General features: G+C 43.6%; 1 protein-coding gene across 1 annotated transcript in view; it reads right to left on the bottom strand.

Moving 5' to 3' along the window:
* The window catches only part of PLXNA4 (plexin A4), a 564,470-nt gene that overhangs the window by 82,160 nt on the left and 459,601 nt on the right, over positions 1 to 22,709 (bottom strand). Inside the window, exons 10-15 of the mRNA XM_072652713.1 lie at positions 21,280 to 21,376; positions 19,692 to 19,882; positions 13,865 to 14,016; positions 12,206 to 12,323; positions 6,194 to 6,330; positions 4,397 to 4,564 (exon numbers count right to left, since the gene is read on the bottom strand). Of these exons, the coding sequence (XP_072508814.1) occupies positions 4,397 to 4,564; positions 6,194 to 6,330; positions 12,206 to 12,323; positions 13,865 to 14,016; positions 19,692 to 19,882; positions 21,280 to 21,376 (863 nt within the window). The remainder of the gene's footprint in view (positions 1 to 4,396; positions 4,565 to 6,193; positions 6,331 to 12,205; positions 12,324 to 13,864; positions 14,017 to 19,691; positions 19,883 to 21,279; positions 21,377 to 22,709) is intronic.

Raw genomic sequence — 22,709 nt, 5'->3', positions numbered from 1 at the left:
GATGATGATGACTATAAGTAAATCGAATAATAAAGATGATGCTCAGACTTGACAATAATAATGATGATGCTAACAGTAACCAAGTGAATAATAAAGAAGATAAAATTGCTATCAATTTCCATCTGAGCAACCTTGGGCACTGATAACTTGTAAGGTCATGACAACAAAGTTATAATCCTATGACCAAGTCACTTCTTCATCATATTTACAATTCTCTTTCTTCTCAACCTCTCTCCAGGACAGACATTCATTCTAAGGCAAGTGGGAAGACCTAGTCTGTGCTTTCCTCAAATTTACATTCCTGGAACCTAAGCTGGTCTCATCTCCAACTCTCCAGTCCAAGAAATGGATCAACAACATAGAAGGACAAATGACAGAACAAGAGGGAAAAAGGCAACCCTCTTCTCATCTGAGATTTCAGGACTGACTTAGCCTTCACTTTTCCCATCTAAATTATCAATGAATACTTAAAATAGATCAGAAAGTGTGGTTCTTGAGGGTTTCCCAAGTGCCATATTGTAGACTACCTTGGGCCAAAAAAATCACAACATTGCCAGCTGTAGGGCCAAGGGAATGGGGAGCTGATAAGGAATAGAAAGGACATCCTTATTTCTGCCTGTGTGGTTTTATTTTTTTCTTTGTAATGAAAAATAGAATTTTATTAATTTTTCCAATTAAGCATTATTTTCAAAGGAACATAGAGCCATGTATTTCTCACCTAAACAGAATGGAAGTTCCATTGACTTTCAGCTTCCAATATAATAGCCTTGCTCAAAGGCAACTGGGCATCTCTAAAGAGTACCATGATGCCTATAACAGTGTTTCCCAACCATTTTCATCACCTTACCTGTCTAAGACCTTTCTGGTGGAAGAGTGGGAAATCAACCTCTTCTTTTCAATGTCATGTTACAGATCTGGAGGTCAGACAACCTGAGTTCAAATCCTGGACCTATCATTTATTATTTATTTATTTCTTATGTGACATAGGCAAGTCACCTAATGTCTCTGTGGCTCAGGTTCTTCATCTAAAAAGAGGGAGCCAGACTTGGTGATTTCTAAGATTCCAAATTTATGATTTTGTGTTCCTTTTTCAGCACCTCATTCACTCATTTACCCAACTGTCCATCTATATGCCACACTCTTAAATACATTACATCAGCCAGCCATCTCCCTTGGTGTGACTATAGACAGGAGGTTCATAACATTTTGTGTATCATGGATGCCTCTAGCAGTTTGGTGAAGCCCAGGGACCCCAAAGGGATGTTTTTAGATGCATGAAATAAAATATACAACATTACAAAGGAAAACAATTATATTGAAATACAGTTATCAAAATATATAGGGAAAAAACCGAGCTCACAGATCCTAGGTTAAGAACCCCTGTTCTAGATCCATTCCCCCATCTTTCTTCTGGCAGATGAAGTTACATTAAAACACCGAGATGCCTTCTTGGCAATGTCTTCCCTGTGGTCCGGCTGTTCTTTCCTCCTCTTCCTCCTCCTCCTTTTCTAACACCACCATCATTACCATTATCATCACCACCAGCACCATGATCAATACTTATCAGCTGTCTCCTTAACTCAAGCTGTTTCCCTCTAATACTGACCACATGCATAATGCAAACCTTATCACTCTCAGATTTTGTTTCCTTAAGCAATAAAAAAAAAAAAAAAAAAAAAAAAAAAAAACCATTGTTTGGCTTAGCTGGTGAATTTCGAACTTGTCAGAAACCTTTCTCTGGATGAGCACATTACTCTAGGGTGGCTGCATAGAACCAGAAGGTACAGTACTATTATTTATGTGACTAACAGGCAGGGAAAAACTGCGAATTAAACAAGTGAATTCAGGGAAGAAGTTTTCTGCTCGTAGCACAGAGGTAGGGATGGGGGGGAGGAGTTGGGGTAAGGAGAGTAGAAGGCAAACATCTTGGATATCCAGGGTACTGGTTTCAAATCCTACTTTGGCCACTAATGCGATGCTATTTTTTTCCTTTCCCTTCTGAATCAAGGTGATTGCCAAAACTATCAGGCTTTGCAGAAAAGGTACAAACCCGCTGAAAAACAAATGAACTTTATTATGTATAGGAAAAGAAAGACCATATTTCAAGTAGATTTAAAATATTCCTTACCCAAAATAGCCCTTAAGATCTCAGATTCACTGGGTAACTTTGTTAGCTAATACCTCAGTCCAAAGATCCTGCTCTGATGGCTCTCTGGCATGATACTGCAGGTGGAATGGGAGGCAGGGTTGGGGTTGGGGTGAGGAATGGGTATGTAGTGGCTTGAGGTGAATTGCCTAGAGGCTTGAGGTCAGAGTTAGAACCAAGGGGCCTGAGTTCTTGATAGTTTCTCCACTACCATCTATCCCAATATTTCTCTCCATACCCCATATGCATAGTCCAGATATGTATCTGGAAGTAATCTCTCCCAGCGTCTGGGGGAAGGACAGAATTGTTTTGAATGAAAATTCTTTCCCAAGTTTGAAAGAGGAATCCCAGAATGTTAGAGTTAGAATTCATTTTCATGAAGAATTGTGGAATAGTAGGAAGAAGAGCCTTGGGCTTGGAATCAGGAGATCTGGGTTTGAATTCCAGCTCTGACATTTACTAGCTCTGTGACCTTGGGCAAACTTTGTTGGCTTTCTGGGTCTCTGTTTTTTCTCTAAAATGAGGAGCTTGGAATAGATAGTTGTTAAGGCCCCTTCTGACTCTGAAGACTAAGGCAGCAGACAGCCCGGGGCACTCTGGTGGATTTGCCAGCATCACACAGCTAATTATTGGTGCAGTCAGGACTTGAACCTAGGCTTCCTGCCTCCCAATTTGATGTTCTTTCCACCGTGCCGTATTGCCTGGCTCCTTTCTTCAGGAGCATTGGAGGTGTTTCACACACCTGGTCTCTTTTTCATAATGATATTCCTGAGAAAAGAGGGAGGGCATGAATTAACTTCTCCATTTCTGGGAACTCAAAACTCAAGCTTAGATGTGGGTCATGGAACCAGTGAGTCATGGATCTGGAAAGGGGACCTTGAGCCCAGCCCAAATCTCAACCTGAGGGATGGTGCTTCAAATTTCCGTTTTCATCAGTCTTCAAACACCGGGGAACTTGAGGACCCTTGTTCAAAATGAGGCTTCTAGTGAGTTTTTATGGAGATATCTTGACATCCTCCAAAAAAAGGTTTTTATTGCATTTGTCCTTCATTCTTGAAGAGGACCATGACATCAGAGAGATAATAACATGACTTGTAGTTGACTTGGATTTGAATGAGAGAGGGCTGTGCAAGGTCACTAGCCTCACTTTCTCCTCCAGAGTCATCTGGGTTCAGTGGTCCTATATTCCTCAGGATGACTGGATGCAATGGGAGACTTTGGCCCTTGTAGGCTAAGATCTTTTCGGGTACTCATTTAGAGTGAGGTAATGCCCATTCAGTGAATAGTCCTCTTTAAGAAATGAGTCAAGAGATGACCCCTTTAATCAAAGAGAAAAAAAATCAAACTGGAAGGGGAAGACCCTCAGGGTTGCTGGCCAAAAGAGAAACAGTTACTGTTTACACTCACTCTGAGCCATGAGGACTCAAAAAATAACCATTAAGTGGTGCTTGGGCCTGGACTTCTTGTGTCCAATCCATGAGCTCCAAGCTGAATTGGGTTTAAGCCTTGGCCTCTGAGAAAGAAGCCTAGCCAGTAAACCCCAAGTTAACTATGGCAGCTTTTGGCCATCAAAATGTATATTCCTTTGGGTAAAAAATACCCTCTAGTCTTGAAGAGGACTATGCATCAGGGAGATGATGACGTGACTTGCAATTGACTTTAACTAAGGAAGGAAGGGAGAGAAAAAAGGAAAGAAAGAAGGAAAGAATGGAGGAAGGGGGAGGGAAGGAAACAAAGATTTATTTAATGCCCACGAGGTGCCAGGCACTGTGTTTGTATTTTATAGATAATATCTTATTTCAGTCTCACAATAACTCTGGCAGGTAGATGTTATTATCTACATTTTACAGATGAGGAAACTGAGGCAAAGAGCAGTTAACTGACTTGCCCAGAGTCACACTGATAGTAAACCTTTGAGGCTAGATTTGAACTCAAATCTTCCTGACTCAAGGCCCTCTGAAAAATAAAAGTCACAGAAGCAAGAGAGGGCTGGTGATTTGGGAGCATCCACAAAGCAAGGTGGCGATTTAGGGACCTCTGAGCTTTGGAGGGTGGCAGCAGGAAAAGATGCTTTTCCAGAGATCATCAGCCCTTAGAACCATAGGCAGAAGGGGCCTTAGAAGGAATCCAGTCCAGCTCTCTCCTTTTGCAGATGAGGAAACAGATACAGAGATTTGCTGGATTCACAAGGCCTGGTTAGAGGATGGTTTGGAACCCAGGTCTTCCTGACTCCAATCAGGTAAGCCTTACCTGATAATGCTCCACTCAGGTTCGATCCTCAGGATGGTGGGGTCTTCCACGTACTGGAAGTAGAGATCTGCATGGATCTTGGCCTTGTCCACCTGTACAAGCACCTTTGACTTTTCAATCACCTCCTCTGAGGAAGTGGTGTTGCAAATGATGTGTGATGTGGATCTCCTGGGGAGAGAGGAGGAACACAAGGCCATGGGACTGGGTGCTAGAGAGAAGGGGGGCGGGGTGGGTTGTGACTCCTACCTCCACTATAGCCCAACCTCATGCCACCATATCGAAGTTACTACTGGGAAATACCTCCCTGGATTTCAGCTCACAGAACTAACAAACAGCCTTGCCTTCAAGTCAACTCAGCCCAATAGAATCAGGAACTCTCTGTCTCTGTTTCTCTGATTCTTGGTGTCTCTGATTCTGTCTGTCTTTCTGCTTCTCTGTCTACATGTTTGTCTGTCTGTCTCTCTTTATAAAATAAATATTATATACATAATATATGTATTGATTTCATATATATATATAGTTTCTCTATTTCTCTGCCTATCTCTGCCTTTCTGTCTCTTTCTGCCTCTCTGTTTCTGTCTGTATGTTTCTCTGATTCTCTGACTTTGTCTCTGTCTCTCCCTCACTCCCACCCAGGGCTTCTCATGCTCTGTGAGGGCATCTTACCCCTACTTCCTTCTTTCCCTCAGTGCTTTCCACAGAGAGATCTGTGCTCCAGAAAGCAGAATATGCCCATACCACTTGTCCTCCTCTGTTACAACCGCCCTGATCATACAATGGGTGATAGCCTCTTCTTGCCCCTATCCTTTAGGCACTCTTTATCTTCCCAACATGACTCAAGTGTGTGTGTGTGTGTGTGTGTGTGTGTGTGTGTGTGTGCGTGTGTGTGTGTGTGTGTGTGTGTGTGTGTGTGTGTGTGTAGGGGTTAGGTAAGGGTGGGCTGCTGTTCTAGGAAGCTCTGTCCCTGGACAACAGGAGAGTCAGTGACTGCAGAGCCAGGACTCAGTTCCAAACTAATCCTAGGAAATAACCTATTTCTGGGGAAGTACTCTAGACTGAATCCAGCTGAATTTCCCAGGATGATGGGGGCAGGGAGAAAAGAGAAAGCAGGGGGAGGAGAAGACTGAGGGCCACCTGGAGGAGTAACCAATAAGCTCATGGACCCAGTGAAGGGAATTTGCCTGGGACCTGTAGCTCTGCAGGGTGGATGATTCCACCTTTGCTGATATAATTTTTCAATGGTATCATACTATATATGGCCTCTAATCCCAGAATTCCAACCTCCAATAAAAATAAACATTCATTGAACTTGTTGATTAGATATGAACTGGAGTAGTTGTTCAGTAGTTTCAGTTGTGTCCCACTCTTCATGACCCCATTTGGGGTTTTCTTGGCAGAGATACTAGAGTGGTTTGCCATTTCTTTCTCTATTTCATTTTACAGATGACGAAACTGAGGCAAACAGGATTAAGTGACTTGCCCAGAGTCACATTGCTAGTAAGCATCTGAGGTCAGATATGCACTCAGGTCTTCTTGATTCAAGGCTTGGCACTCTATCTACTGTGCCACCTAGCTGCCTTCAAACTGGAGTAGAGGGCACTGCTAATGAATCCTAATGTCCTGGGTCACACAATAAAGAAGAAATACTATCTAGAAGTCATGATCAGAAATAGCTGTGCTTGGTTCCCCTGGGAAGACCCCTTCTGTAGCTCAACTTGACCTCCTACCAACTTGGTGGATGGCATCTCTACCTGAAGTCCCCACAAAGGTCATTGCCACAGGGAAGGAGACAGTTACCTGTAGAAGAGGCAAGGCTGGCTTCCAAATGTCACCACCACGTTGCTGCCCGCATTCAAGTTGGTGCCAGTGATGGTCACTTGGGTGCCCCCAGACATGGGTCCCCGAATGGGCTTCAGGTCAGACAGAGTCAGTGTCTGAGTAGAGAAAGATTCAGTTAAGAAGGTGGAGAGGAAAAAACTCCCCATCAATCGCTTACTACCTGTCTTGCTGCTTTTCTCTGGGCCTTAGTTTCTTCAGTTATAAAATGAAAAGTTTGGACTAAATCATGAGTTTTTAACCTGGTGTCTGTGAACTCTGAAATTGTTTTGAAAAGAGAATTTCAATATAATTGTTTTCCTTTGCAATCCTACATGTTTTATTTAAGTATTTACAAACGCAATTATGCAAAGGGGTCTATCTATATAGTCTTCACTAGGCTGCCAAAGGGATCGGTGATCCCAAAAAGATTAAGAATCTCTAGGCTAAATGATTTTTAGCTAGATCTTCTGATCTGTGATTACCTGGGTGACTTTTCCTCACTGAGACTCAGTGAATGCTTCTGTAAAATGAAGGGACTAGACTTTCTTATTTCTAAGGCTCTTTCTAGCTCAAAATCCTGGGATAACAGTGGGGAACTGAGACTTAAAGGCTAGACTGAGACAACATGCCAACGCCTTCCCTTTGGTATCTCCCACGTGTTTCATTGGCATTATCCTCTAGACACCTCACCTGGAAAGGGGAAGCAATTTTCCTAGGGTCAAACCATAAGGTAACTACCACTCCAAGTACAAGACTGCTGAAATTCCAGTCTGACATTCTGTTGATGAGGCCGTAACCCCTTCAGTGGCCTGGTCCAGAGAGTTGTCCATCTCTCCCAGTCAGTAAGGCAGCGTGGTGGGCAAGGGGCCAGAGGAAGGAATCAGTATATTACAAAGGCCCCCACTGCCCTTCAGCACGGATGGGGTGGGGGGGGGCAGAGAGAAAAATGTCTGTTTGTTGGAGGATTTGGAGTTGCAGTTTGTTCCTTCATTAGCATTTTAATGGAAAAACTTTCCACTCAGTCCCAAGTGAGAAGCTAGTATCTGCATTTAAATGAAGACTACCTCTCCCCCCCACCCCCCTTTTAAGAATTATGGCCCCAAAGCTTGGAACTTGCCGCAGCTCCTCTCAGCAGGCAGGTACCTGACTGACACAATGACTTACCTAGAGCCAGGGATCAATAACACCATTAGAGGAGAAAAGAAACTGAGATGACATATGCACACCAATGGGTGGTCTGTGCCTGCCCTATCACGAATCACACACGCGACAATACTTGCTCATCCACGTGTCCTTGAAAAGGCTTTCTGTTCTTACCTGTGCCTGTGTGTCCAGGGTCACTGCAGCAGGGAACTAACCACCTGGGCTCTCCTGTGGCTGCTCAGAGCACCCAGTTTCCCACCTAGCCTTCCCTCCTTTCCCCTTCCCTGACTCTTGGGCCTTGTCTCTGAGAGATGGGTCTCAAGCAGAGGTGTCCTCTATTCAGCTTCCTGTTTACCCAGGCTACGTACTTGCTCACAGGACTTGGATGAGATGGGGAGTCAATAACCACTATTTCTGATGAAATGGAGAACCCCCCAGGCTTTCCTTCTATTCTCCCCAGCTTCCCAAGGTCCTCTGGGCCTTACTCTCTGTTCTGCCTTTATCTCTTGTTGTTGTCCAGTCATTTCAATCATGTCCGACCTTTTGTGACCCCATTTGGAGTATTCTTGGCAAAGATGCCGAAGTGGTTTGCCATCTCCATTCTCCAATCTATTTTATAGATGAGGAAACTGAGGCAAACCAGGTTAATCGACTTGCCCACATTGCTAATAAGCGACTGAAGTCAGATTTGAACTGACTCCTGACTCCAGGCCTGGCACCACTGTACCATCTACCTGACCCTCCTTTATCCCTTGCAGTACCCAAATCCAATCATCTGACTAACTTATGTTACCTAAGGACCCCTGGGTCCCACTGCATTGCAGCAACTTCATCTCCTCGAATTAGAGTGTGTTCCTTGGGAGAAAAGGACTATCTGACTTTCTCTATTTGCATTCCCCTCACTTGGCACAGTGCTTGGCACATAGGATGAGCTTAAAACTGCTTCATTCATTCATTGACTCACTCAAAGAATCCTGCAGTGGGAATCAGAGGACCTGGGTTTGAATTTTGGTTTTGCATGATTTATTTAATTTCTCTGGGCCTCAGTTTCCTTATCTATTCATCCTTATCAGGATGAAGTCATTGGGCTACACTGCCCCTAAGATCCCAAGATCTCTTCTGGATCTAATATTTTACAATTCTTTTATTTCAAGCCATCCCTCTACATGTTTCCTTGGTTTCCCTCTATAAAAGGAAAGGGGGCTGATCTCCTCCCCTTAGTGACCTATTCCAGGAAGGAAGAGGACAGCAGACTATTATGAAAAGCATATGGGGTATTTGGTGGGGGATGCTGCCCAAATCCAGGGTGCTTCAAAGCAACCTTCCTTAAAACAAAATCTCCCATTTGGTTAAAGAGACTTTAGCATTTCAAGAAGCTTTACACTAGTGATGCCTGTATGTGAGGGTTTAGAGAAAGAAGTAATCTAGGCTGCCTTCACCTTTCACAGTCATGGTATAATCAGAGCCTGGATTGAAGGAGTTATTCAGAAAGGGGAGGCTATGATGGAGAAACATTTGAAAGTTGCAAGAAAAGTATTAATTATTCAAGTCATGCTTCATAAATATTTCACTGTGGGTTTGTATGGAAAATCAGATTTGGGATTATTTACTCTCTCCTCACTCTGCTCAGTGGCTGAAGTAAGAGACAAGGAAGAAACAATGATGCCTTGCTCCAGGGAGATGGCTTTTGGGAAGAACTGACTGTTTGAGCCCCTCTCCTTCCACCCCACAGCCCTACCTTTAAAGGGTGGGACCAAAACCAAGAGCTGGGAGGATCTGGCCTCCTGAATAACCATGGTGGGGTTTCTAAATGACCCCCATCTCTCCATACTATGGAGTGACTTCAGGAAGGTGCCAATCCAGCAGCTCCAAAGACTGATAGAGAATTTAACCTTTGGTTCCTGGATAATGTGGTGTGTGGCCATGGTGGGTTGAGGTGAAGGAAGAAAGAAAATATATAACTCTGTGATGCAGGAAAGGGAGTACAGGGGAATTCAAGTCCTTCTTCTATTCCCTGAAATGGTAAGAATCTGGGTGCCAAGGGGTACACCTCTCACATGTAACTTGGGATGATGGGAATAGTCTCATCACATCATTGATTTAGAACTGGAAAGTATCTCTACGGCCATCTAATTCAAGCTCTCCATTTTACAGATGGAAACTGAATTCTAAGGTTAAGTGAGTGACTTGCCTTAGGTCACACAGATATGAAGCAGAAGGGATGAGATTTGAACTCAGGTCCTTTGATTTCAGGGTCAGTTCTTTTACAATGTTGTCATAGTGTACCTTTAACCTATCATTTAAGGATACAGCTGAAGTAGGAAAGGAGAGGAATCAGGTTTTGGTAATCATGTGCCCATTGTGGATCTCTCCCTCAGAGATGGGGCTGGGCCCACCTTCCAATCCCTAGAAGAGCCCTGAGTTCACTTAGAGTCCTCCATCCCAAAAGAGACCAATGGGTTCATGGAAGAAGACAGTGGAATGGAAAGAGAATTGTTATTGTGGTTTCTCATTCATTCTCAGAGGTGACAATGACCTTACAAGGGTGATGTCTTGATTTGTGTATGAAGTATATATGAGTAGGAAAGAGCTTTGTAAGGTCATCACCCTCACTCTCTTCTCCAGAGTCATCGAAGTCCAGTGATAAGACAAAGTCAAGATAACTGGTGATGGCCCAAGATCCAAGTAGCTAACTGTACCCCAAGCTTTTACACAAGTTAGTGGAAAAGGAGTCAGAAGGATGTGGAATTAGAAGACCTGGATGGCATTCTCAACTGTTCTACTTACTACCTATATGACTTAGGATAAGTTCTCCATCTCTCTAGACCTCATTGTAAAATGAGGAGGCTTGGATGAGATCAGAGGGTCATACATCTAGAACTAGAAGGGGATCCTTTATTTGACATAAATAAACTGAGGCCCAGAAAGGTTAAGTGATTTGTCCAAGGTTACCCAAGTAGAAAGTAGAAGGATTTGAATTTGAATCCAGATCCTGTCTACTGCATCCCTCTGCCTTTCTAAAAAAACAGCTAATTTTTCTTTCTGCCTTAAAATTCTATGATTCTACATAAAAATGCTCAATAAAATGTAAGTGGGGGAGTCTGTGCTAAGTGCTCAGACAAGTGACATAGAAAACAAATGGTGTATGAGTACGAGGAAAGAGATGAGTGTAATCAGAGGACTGGTGGAGGAGAGACGATTCAAGTAGGGTCTTGAAGGATGATTTGGATTAGAATGGTTGGAAGGGAGAGTGATGACTTTTTTGAGTGATAACAATATGGGGAGAGATGTGGAAGTCTAAATGAACATGGTCTTTGAATGCAGTATCTGTGGCCAGATAGAGTAGGAAATGAGATTGGATAGGATGAGTATAAGCAGGTAGGTGGAGCAGAAGCAAAAGAAGCAAAAGCCAGGAATGGAGTGTGGAAGACTCTGATTGATGTCTATTTTGGGTGGCAGCAATGAATAGGTTGAAAAAGGGGGGAAAGGGAAGAAAAGACAAAGAGGTGATGATAGTGGGAGAGAGGGGTGAGGGATAGGGGAGTGAGGGAAAGGATAGAGTGAAAAAATGTGAGGAAGATGAGATGAATGAATGAAGAAACAGGAGAGTAGTAGGGCAGGGATAGTGAAGGGCTACTGAGGCCAAGGGATGTGGGAGAGATAAGGTGAGAGTGTGACATGATAGGGTAGGATGCAGAGGCAGTGGGATGCTATTTTGATGGAATAGGAGAATGATTGGGGGTGGCAGCAAGGACAACCTTGGGCATGTTGTGATAAATCTGGGAGAACATTGGAAGCAAGATATAATGGAATGAATCCTGAACCTTGAGCCAGGAGATCTGGGCTCACATCTCAGCTCCAAAATGTACCTGCTACATCACCATGGGCAAATTCATTAAGCTCTCTTAAATGAATTAATTAAATTAATTGAAGCTTCCTCACCTCAGACAGCATGGTGTTGTAAAAAGGAGACTTATTTTGGAGTCAGATCTTAGGTATAATGACTGATAACATGTCATTAAAATTCTCTGAGTCTCAGTTTTCTTATCTGTGAAAAAGGGATGATAATAACACTTGTACTGCCTACCTTACAGTTTGATGAGGAAAGAAGTTTGTAAGCCTTCATAGAATTATAGGATAATAAGGTCAGGGCCCTTAGGGATCATCCAGTTTGGGCTCAGGGAGGTCAAGTGATTTTGCCAAGGTTACACAGGTAGAGAGATTTTGTAACCAAGTCTCCAGGATCCAAGGAAAGTTTTTCCTGTTTCTTTTTCAATTTTCTAAATTCTCTTTATTCATACCATGCATTTAGGAATCATCAACAAACATAAATGCTGCCATATAAAGAAAAAGAAAGGGGAGCTGTATAAAAAAAAACCCAACATGCATCTCTACTGTGTATGGCTTGGATTTTTTAAAAAATGTATATATTACACTGAATACAATAGAGCCAACATAGTACTGCTTGTTGTCTGTGACCCCTTCTGAACTTCCTTCTGCTCTTTTCTGTGTATTTTTAAATGTTTCATCAATGCTCTTTTTTTCTTTTCTTTTCTTTTTTTTTTTTGCGTCTCCATCACCATCCTCCCCAACAATAACCCTGCTTTATAACAGAAAGGTAGAGTTAAGCAAGGTGCAGTGCTTTCTCACTATATTATTCAGCCTCTCTAAAACACTTTAGACATGGGAGCTATTATTTTTATTCTTCTAATTGGAAAGGACAGGATCCTGTAAAAGCCACTTGCGTCCTGGGATGGAGGTCCTGGCAGTATCTTGAGCATCACAGACAACGGTCCCTGCCCAGGGCATGAGGACTGGGAGGCAGCTGCTCTGGCAACTGTGACTCACCATGAAATAGTACAGCTTAGAAGAGCGGGCCATGAACTCGGGCTTGCACTCAGCCACACAGATCTCCACAAAACCAGCGTGCTGGCTGGGCTTGGCCTCTCCCATCTCACACACAATCCTGCAGACAAAAGAAAAGAAACCTGGCTGGATAACAGGACTAACTACCCTCCCCATGCCTGCCCTGCCATGCCTCAGAGGGAAAACAGGACATCAGTTGGATTTGGAGTCAGAGACCCTAGATTCAAATCCAGACTCTGCCTCACCATGTGACCTTGGGCCTCAGTTTCCCTATTTGTAAAGTGAGGGGTTTGGATTAGATAACTTCTGAGGCACTAGTATGCTGATTCTTGATAGCCCTCTTTTGTGAGTTTTGACAGAGGGGATGATGCCCCACCATTAAGACAGCTTAATAGGATTGAGAAAAAAAAAATTCCTGCTTTAGAGTCAGAAGACATGTATTTGAATATCAACATTGTGGCCTTGGGAAAGTCAGTTCTTACCTCTGGGCTTCAGTTTCTTTATCTGTAAAATGGGGATAATAATAGTACTTACTTCCCAGGGTGGTTGTCAGGATCAAATGAGAATTGTAAAGCACTTAGCACAGTATCTGGTACATAGTAAGTGATGTACAAATGTTAGCTATGGTTATTATTATTAAAATGAAGTGGTTAGATTGTAGATTACTTTTAAGGCCCCTTGCAGGTCTAAGTTTATGATCCTATGAATGAAGGGTTATTTGTAGTGTGCTATTGGAAAAGTGATAGGATAAGGAATACGGCCTCAAGATCTAAAGCCTAAATCTTTGGAGTCACTGTGAATGCCGTGGATAGACAGAAGAAGGTCAGGAGAAATCCTTGGGGTTCTTGGTGACACAGAAACTTTAGGGAATCTGTTCAGAGTCCAACTAAGCTAACGGAATTGTTTAAGCATCACAGCATCATAGAGTTGGCAGAGACCTTCGATTAGAGGCCATATAGGCTCTGTATCATCTTACAGAGAAGGATGCTGAGGCCCAGGTAAACTATCTGACCTGCCCAGTGTCACAAAGGTAGCAAGCCCTGAGAAGGGATTTGAACTCAGATCTTCTGCAAAGCTCTATCCACAGGAAAAGAGTCATAGAGAGGAGAGGAAAAGTGACAGCAGAGAATATTGGTTTCCCTTGTAATGCTATTTGGGAGGCTGGAAAATTTCAGTGACTCATTTCAAGGATATTCAAGGCATTGCTGGGTAGACTCAACCCTGGGATTGATGGGGCCTGGGCTGCTGTCTATTAGCTCAGGTCAGTAGATTTTGCAAAGAAAGGAGCCATTCAGAGCACGAGGAAGAGGACATATGGTTCAAGAATATAATTTTCATATTCAGAGTATGAGTACTGGCTCCTCCAGGGCAAGGGTGAGTGAAGGAAGATGTTGGACGGGGTGCTGGGAGTGGATGGGACCATTCATACTCATACTTTTATGGTGCTTTCCACTTTGTTTCAGTCTTTCCCCACCCCCACTCTACTTTCCTCTCCTTATCTCTCTGCTTTAACCTTAACTAATTACTATAGTTACTTTTTTCCAGTCCACTCCTCTAATCTTAAATCTACCTGAATGGCATGGTTTCCCTTTCCTTCCTCACCCCTCCTTTTTTTTTCTGCACTGAATGGATCCCACTTACTGTTCTGCAGGGATGTATCCATCCACCAGGGGGCTGCACTCCACCCCTGCCACCTTGACGTGGGAGGCAATGTCTCGGAATTCTAGGCCCAGGTTCTCCCCTCGGATAGTCACCTTGGTGCCTCCTTCCCGGGGACCTGTGGACGGGCTGATCTAGAGGGAGGGAGGAAGAGGGAAGCAAAACAAAACAAAAGTGAGAGGCACTAATCTGGAACTTGGGTTATCAAAATCAAAATATGTGATAAAATGGCATATTAGTTTGAAACCTCCATGAATCATCACTGCTATGTCAATCAACCAATCAATCAATACACATTTATTAAGGGCCTGCAACATGCCCTCTACCCCTACCAATTCCTATCCATTGTGGCACGTTTCAGATGATGGTACAGCCCAATAATATTTGTGGTCATTGATCCCCGCCAGCAATTGGTTTGCCCAAGCAGTCAAGTACTAGCTGGTTGGCAATTCTAGATGGAAATAATACTGCCTCACTGATGAGGAAAGGCAAAGCAATGCTTCCTCTTTCCTAACTGTGCTCGATTTCCTATTTAGTGCCAAAGCCCCAAGAGGGCAGCCTGGGTACTATAACTATCAATTAACAGTCACTTTTGGCAAAGCACTTTAAAGCCATGTCTTTTTAATGAGTCAATATTCAAAGCTCCTGATAGGATCCATAACCACTGGAAAGCAGGAGAGAAAAAAGGAGGAAACGTTACCACCCCCAATCTCTCCTAGGCTGTTAGTAGCAGAATCATGAGGACAGGTCTAGAGCTCTCTGAGCACATTCCCAGGACTATAAAAGCATTTCATTATAATCCATCCAACTTCACAGTTGGGCTTGATTCAAATCTGCAAATAGATTTAAGTGGGAATTTACCCCTGTGCATTGGTCACAGTGACTGAGTTTACTATCCCAAGGGGTACCATATGCATTAAGATCCCAAATTGGAAATTTTAGGAACCATGGTTCAGAAGGCTGTTTGAGGTAGGATCAGAATATAAATAAATGCAGTTAAGCCTTCACACTCTTAAGGGTAGTAACTAGTAAGGATAATAACACATTCAGTGCCAGGATTTTGTGGCACTTTATGGGCCAAGATGGTGGCAAATATCAGGATTCCACTGCCAGCATTCCCAACCCTGGCTCTGGATCAAGGTTAGGGAATGAATTAGTGCCAGAGCAGAGAGGAGAACCCAAAAGACCTGCCTCTTAATTCCTATCTTTTCTATAATGCCTGTAAGCAATATAACATGGCGAATAGAGAACCAAGAAGACCTGAGTTCAAGTCCTGCCTTGATCACAAACTGACTGTTTGATCCTGGGCAAATCATTTAACCTCATAGTGCTCCAGGCAATACTCTATGATTGGAAATTGCAGAGAAGTTGGTGACCTGCTTTGGGAGAGGGTTTTCTCACCTGTGAATTTCCTAGACCAATATAATCCCATAGGCAATCCCTTCCTTATCCCTCCTCCATGTACCCTGTTGAGTCAGGGGTATGGTTCCATCCCTAAGCTGGGCATAAAGAAGAAACAGGTTGGGTCAATACCTCTAAGAGAGCACCAGCCAGTGTCTGTCTTTGAGAAAGCTGGGAGGAAAAAGGGGGCCTCATTCTCCTCAGAGAGGAAAAGGTGAAGGACCAGTTGGAGAGAACTTAGGCTCTTTCCATAATCCTCATGCCAGATGCCAGGATTGCCAATGCTGACATGGTATTCCAGCCCCTACTTTGTCATACAGAAATAGGAGGATTTTTATCTGTCAGCCCATCCTCTACTCCCTGAATTGCCTCTAGTGGCAGTGCCAATAGAGGAGCTAGTAAATAGCCTTGGGTTCCAGGGAGGTTTGTTTAATTCGCTGTCTCCTCCCTGTGATTTCTTTGGACGTGGGCCAGCAAGTTAGAAGCTCCCTCCACTCATGGCAGACATGCTATTGGCAATGATTTGCACTTGGCCCAGGGAGATTGCTTTCCTGTAAATGGCTCTGGGAACAGCCTTACCACTGAAGTCAAGGTGTGGCCAGTCTTCCAGAAACTCTGAATGGGTGGGGTTCATTGGTACGTATGTATGGAAGGAGAGAGGCTCCTCTCTAGAGTAGAGTCTTGGGGCTTCTCTGTACCAAGGGCAGAGGGGAACAAGATAGGGACCAGGAGTTATGGGAACAGTGATCCTCAAACTTCTTGTAGTTGAGAATTCCTGTGGATTGGTTTTGAGCCTCGAGCTCTCAGGAGAGAGCCACAGAAAGCAAGCTCTCCATGGATGGAATGGAAAGGGTGGGGGGAGAATCAGGAGAATCAGAGAATCAGGGTGAGAGTCAGTCAGATCAGTCCTGGTTGCTGACCTTATCAAACTAGGCATCCTCTTATTTTCTCTTCAACCCCAAACCCCAAAGGATTAAGAAAGGATTGAAGGAAAAGAACAAAGGGAGAGGGCTAAAACTCTCAGTGACCACAGCACGTTCAAGTCAGCGGACAGTAGAGCCAGGACCTTAAAAGAATCAAGGAAAAATGGACCGATGTCCAGAGCATGCCAAGCTATAGCTTGGCCCGTCAGCCAGGGAACAGGGTATGGTCCTGGTAGAGGGCAGCTCTGGCCTGGGAGGAACTTCTGGAGGTCTTATTCCTTATGAAGAAAATTCAAGACTCTACAGCTCATTATGCATTTGACAAACATTTGGCTCGAGAGCTGAAAGGGACTTCAGAGGCCTGCTAGCCCAGTCCCCTTATTTTACAGATAAGGCACCGAAGCCAGGGGACATTAAGGGGTTTGTCTAAGGCAATACAAGAAAGCAACCACCAGAGATGGAATGTGAACCTCGATCCTCCGACTACAGAATCATGGAGGGCTCTTTCCACAGAACCATTTTTACTTTTGTGTTAAACTAGACTTCTGAATTTCTTTGGTCTAGAGGGCTTCTAATGAGGAACTCCCTCAATGAATTGCACCTGCTGTGCAATTTATAATCTTAGAGAATTACCTGGGGATCTGAGAAATTAAATGATTTACCCAGGGCCACAAAACCAGTCTGAGTCAGGACTTTAACCCAGATCTTCCTAATTTTTAGGCTAGTTCTCTATCCATTATGTCACACTTCTCTCAAAATAATGTCTTATTTCCACTTAATAATAATATTTCCACTTAAGTAATTATAGTAATTCTTGCTTATCACGAGTTCTTAACTTGGGGTCTATGAACTTATTTTAAAAATCTATTGATTTAGCATACTTGACTTCCTTTGTAATCATATGTATTTTATTTCATGCATTTCAAAACACTATTCTGAGGACTCTAGAATGCCTAAGCGATCTCACACACGTTAAGAATTCCAGCCTTACATTATTATTAAATAATAAATATTAAATAATAATAACATTAATAATTCAGATTTCTATATCTTCACAATACCTGGAGTCTGAAAAGCACTTTCTTCCCCAAAATTCTATGTGGTAGGTAATAGAAATATTGCCAGCCCATTTTAATAGATGAGGGAACTGAGACCAAGAAAGGTTAAGTGTTTTACTTAACAGCACACCACTACAGAATGCCAGAGACTGCATTCCAGCTGGTCTTCAGACTGTGTTGGTTTTTCTACTTATTCCCAAGATGTCCTTCTAATTTGTTAAACATCTACTGTGTTAAGAGCATTAGGCTCCGAAATAAACAATTTCTATAATCCTCAATCTCTTCCCTCATGGAAATTATCTTCTTCAGGAGGACATAGGAATATATTTGTATATGTATATGTGTGTATGTATATGTACAAACATCTGTATATACATGTACACCCATATATCTATGTATACACATATAGGTATGTATACATATACAGTACACATGTGTATCATTTAGTCATTTCATTCATGTCTGATTCTGCATGTTTCCATGTAGGGTTTTCTTGGCAGAGATAGTGGACTGGTTTGCCATTTCCTTCTCCAGCTCATTTTGCAGATGAGGAAACTGAGGCAAACGGGCTTAAGGGATTTTCTCAGGGTCACGCAGCTACCAAATGGCTGAGGTCAGACTGAACTCAGGTCTTCCTGACTCCCAGGCAGCTAGGTGATACAGTAGATAAAGTGCCAGGCCTGGAGTCAGGAAGATGCATCTTTTTGAGCTCAAATCTGGCCTCAGTCACTTACCAACTGTGTGACCCTGGGCAAGTCACTTCTCTCCCTTTGCCTCAGTTTCCTCATCTGCAAAAGGAGCTGGAGAAGGAAATGGCAACTATTCCAGGATCTCTGCCAAGAAAACCCCAAATGAGGTCACAAAGAGTCTGACACAACTGAAAAACAAATCTCCTGACTCCAGGCCCAGAGCTCTATCCACCATGCCTCTCAGCTACCCACACACATATGTATACACATATAATATTAACATATATTATTCATATATGTATATGTGCATGCTTGTCGATTATAGGTACTACACAAGGCAGGTTTCATATTATCTTTATTTTATGTATTAAGAGACTGAGAAGGTGCCAACCTGAATTGACAGAGGGAGCTTCTTTATTTGGGATGATATTACAGGTCATGTCTCCATTCCTGGTCCCTACACATGTACATATGCATTTCTGTGCATGTATGTGTGTGTGTTTTCCAGATGTTTGATTTCTTCAGCATAAGGGGCTGCATAGAGAGGAAACTCCTTCTGTATTTAGACCCACACTTCTTCTACAGTTTGGGGTCCCAGAGAGCTGTCTGGGCCACTGAGAAGTTAAGAACCTTTCCCAAGGTCGCACGGTGGTGGGGGTCAGGGGCAGCACTTGACCCTAGACCGCCCTGAATCTCCGGCCTCCTCTCTGTGCCTTCATTATGCCCTACAGTGTCTGCCATGACATTAATGATAGTCATAGTTGGCATTCACACAGTGCTTTACAGTTTACAAAATGTAAACCTGTTATCGCATTCTATTCTTGCAACGTTCATGGGATAAATGGTGTGAATGTTATCTCCATATTAAAGATGAAACTTTATTGTTGTAAAGGATCAAATCAATTAATGTGTATGGAAGTGCTTATAAGGTACATATGAAGCACCTCATAAATGTCATCACTGCATGCTCAGAGCACTTAGCATAGGGCTTGGCACACAGCAGGTGCTTAATGTTTGTTGATCGACTGATTGATTAAAAGAATCTACAGAGTGGGTGATCCATCAGGACTGTTGATTGACTTATAGAGCACAGCACAAATAACATGGGGTTTGCTCCTCTTCCCCTTTTCCTCTTTACATAACTTTAGCCAGGGCCCTTAGCCATTCTGGACTTCACTTGTCTATGAAATGAGAGGGTTGGATTAAATGATTTCCAGTATAGCTAGTAATAATATGATTAGGAGGCAAGAGTCTTGGACCCGGAAGCAGGAAGACCTGAGTCCACATCTAGCTTCAGACACTTCTTAGTTGTATGACTCTGGGCAAGTCACATAACCTCTCCCAGTTTCAGTTTCTTCTAACTGTAGAATGGGGGCAATAATGGTTTCTGTCCCTGGCATTGTTGTGAGGGCAAAATGAGATAACTTCTGTAAAGTGCTTTGCAAACCTTAAAATGCTATAGAAAGGCTAGCTATTAGTATCATTTTTAATTGTTGCTATTAATCATCATAGAAATCAGAGAGTAACCAACCAGGACTTTTCAGTTTTACTGAGTCCTTCCCAAGGCTGATGGGAAGAGTCAATTAGTGAAAGCCCACAAGCCACATCGGCCCTGGGTGTGCCCCACCTGGGGTAACCCTAGGAGATAATTCTATCCTGGCCCCACTTTGGCTCTCATGCTGTCTCTCAGAGGTCCACCCTGAACCCAGGACCTAGGGAGGAGGATGCTTTGGCTCACCTCATTGATACGGGGGTTGGTACACTTGCCATTAGTACTGGACAGCTCCAGCCATTTGTTTTCCTGGGTGGGACAATGTTGTCGGAGGGTGCATTGGCCCAGGCCTTGGCACCAGCCACACTCGAAGTCTGGGTCAGCCTTGAGGCACAGGCCACAGCTTTCTCTCATGGCCCCGCACTTGTAAAGATGAACTGTGGGCAAAGCACAAGAGATGGACCTTGAGGAAGAAGGTTAAAGAGCAGGGAGTGGAGGATGGAATTGGAGCCTACAGAGTGAAGGAGGAGCCCTCAACTATAGGGTGCAGGAGGTAAGGTGACAGCTTCATTACTTTAGCTATTTATCATTGAATGGGATGCAAGACATAGGAAGCCAGCTGACCCCACCTGGAGAGATGAGTTTAATGGTGAAATAATGTTCCCCTAACTACCTTTAACAATTTTTCTCCCATTCCTACAGGGTCTGTACTAGTCCACAAGACTACCTGTCAAAATCTAAGAGGCACAAGAGACGCTGCAAGAGTAGGAAGTTTGGAGGAAGTAAAGGGATCTATGATTTGGGAATTAGATGGTGGGGAAAGGACAAGCTTAGTTGGGAAATCCATGTACATGCCCATACATGCATACATATATGTGCATACCTTCCCCTTCTCTCCCTTCTATATGCACTTACAATACAAACGTATGAACACATCCTCAGAGTACAGGATTGCCCCTCCCCATAATATTATGTCTGAATATGCAGAGTATGTCAAAAGGATCTGTGAGTGGGTTCATAGACACAGAGGCGAGGGTCATTTGCTGTTCAGTTGTTTCAGTCATGTCTGATTCTTCATGATCCCATTTGAAGTTTTCTCAGTAGAGATACTATTGCGGTTTGCCATTTCCTCTTCCAGCTCATTTTACAGACGAGGAAACTGAGGCAAGCAGGATTAAGTGACTTGCCTAGGGTCACACAACTACTAAGCATCTGAGGCTGAATTTGAACTCAGGTCTTCCTGACTCCAGTCCTGGTGCTCTGTCCACTACACCATCTAGCTGCCCCAAGGGTCATTTCAGGGGGAGATGTTGGTCTCTTTATGGTAAAGCCACAACCAAGTCATTGGGGTTGCCAACCAGGGGAGAACATGGGACAGGGAGAGAACAAGGAAACCTGAACTTCAATTAATTATCTGCATGACCCTGAACTTGGCTTCTCTGGGATTCATTTGTAAAACAAGGGAATAGAACTAGATAAGCTAGGATGTCCTTTCCTATTTGAAGTGTCTAGGTCTGTGAGAGAGAAGAGAAGTATCCTATAATAGTTTCTTGCCCACAAATCATTTTCCGTTATGTACATTGTCTGTTGGCTGCTTTGCGCTTTGAGAAAATAACAACTAAAGAAGGTGAGAGGAGTGACACAGGGGAGAAGAGTAAAAGGGAGAGCTGGAGACAAAGGCAGGAGGAGGACTGGTGACTGGTGACAACCGTGTAGGAGTGGGGCAAACTAAAGTAGGGTCCCTGGAAGAGCCCGGACCCTGCCTCTATCTCCACTCTGTCTTTTCCTTGCCAGGTCTGCCCCCAAACACTGTGGCTGACACCAGAGTCCATACCTTTGTTCTTGGCTGGGTTGTCGATGTTGAAGCCCCCATTCCACACAACGGTCAGCTCCACAGGCAGGCTGTTGATCTCCATTCCCTCATAGGAATACTGCAGCCAAAAGGGGAAAGGAAAGGAAAGATTTCGTGTGGGATTTCCGGGAAAAAGCAGGGCAGTCAGCCCTGGTAGGATGGGGATAAGGATGGAGACAGGAATGAATTTGGACCGTGTGAAGTCCCAGGCTTACGGGATCTCTTGCTAGCTATAATATAAAATGGGAGGGTAATAGACATCTCTCCTTCTTACACAATGCTACCTAAGTTATTTTTCTTAGGTGTGAGTTCAGTCATTTTTAGTCACGTCTGACTCTTCATGACCTTATATGGGGTTTTCTTGTCAAAGATACTGGGGAGGTTTTGCCATTTCTTTCTCCAGCTCATTTTACAGAAGAGGAAACTGAGGCAAACAGGGTTAAGTGACTTGCCCAGGGTCATCCAGCTAAGTGTCTGAGGCTGGATTTGAACTCAGGAAGATGAATCTTCCGGACTCCAGGCTGGGTGCTATATGCACTTTGGGTCACCTAGCTGCCTCTTCCCTAGGTGTAGCTCTAATCATTCCTCTGCTCAGTGAATGCCACTAGTTCCCTGTTACCTCCAGGATAAAAGTCCTCTGTTTAGTTTGTAAAGTCATACACAGCTTAGCCCCAACCTATTTTTTTTTTTAGCCTCACTGGCATCACTCTTCTTCCTCTTTTTCTGATTAGCATCAGGTCCTTCCTGCACTCCTCAATCCAGTGGAACTTGCCTTACCTCTGTTCCTCACAGGTTACTCTATCTTCTGTGTCTGCCTTTGCATTGGCCATGCCTCATGTCTGGAATCTACTTCCTCCTTACCTCCACTTTATAAAGTCCCTCTTTCTTTAAGATGCAGCTCAAGCACCATCTTCTGTGAGAAGCCTTCCTCCCACTCTCTGCTTCCCAGCCCCAGCCACTGGAGCCCTCCTTCCCAAACTCGCTTATATTTGACTACTTTTAGACATTTGCATTTCCTCCTTTTGTATTTATGCAGCACAGATTTATATATGTCCTTCTTGTCTCCCCCATTAGAGCCTAAGCTCCTTTTGAAGAAGGATTGTTCCATTCTCTGTACTTACATCCCAATGCAGTGCCTGGCACAAGAGTAAATATTTCTTGATTAACCTAGAACAGAAGGATAAAGCAACGGGAGTACTAGTGAGGACACAGCACTCCCGGGTTAGATGCCCATCCTGCTGCTGATTTAAGAGTTGGAAGGGAGTGAACTATTTGCCTTCTCTGCATCTCAGTTTATCCTACTTGGAAGGGACGAGGGTCCCTGTCTGGTTTCATCTCCTGATGCTTCTCCTGGAATGTTAAAAACACATAGCTGAATTGCCTAGAGTGATTAGGTCATTGCTGATCATGCC

The sequence above is a fragment of the Notamacropus eugenii genome, chromosome 3 (genome assembly GCF_028372415.1).
Source record: "Notamacropus eugenii isolate mMacEug1 chromosome 3, mMacEug1.pri_v2, whole genome shotgun sequence".
Lineage (NCBI taxonomy): Eukaryota > Metazoa > Chordata > Mammalia > Diprotodontia > Macropodidae > Notamacropus > Notamacropus eugenii.
This window is presented reverse-complemented; position numbering and strand designations above follow the sequence as displayed.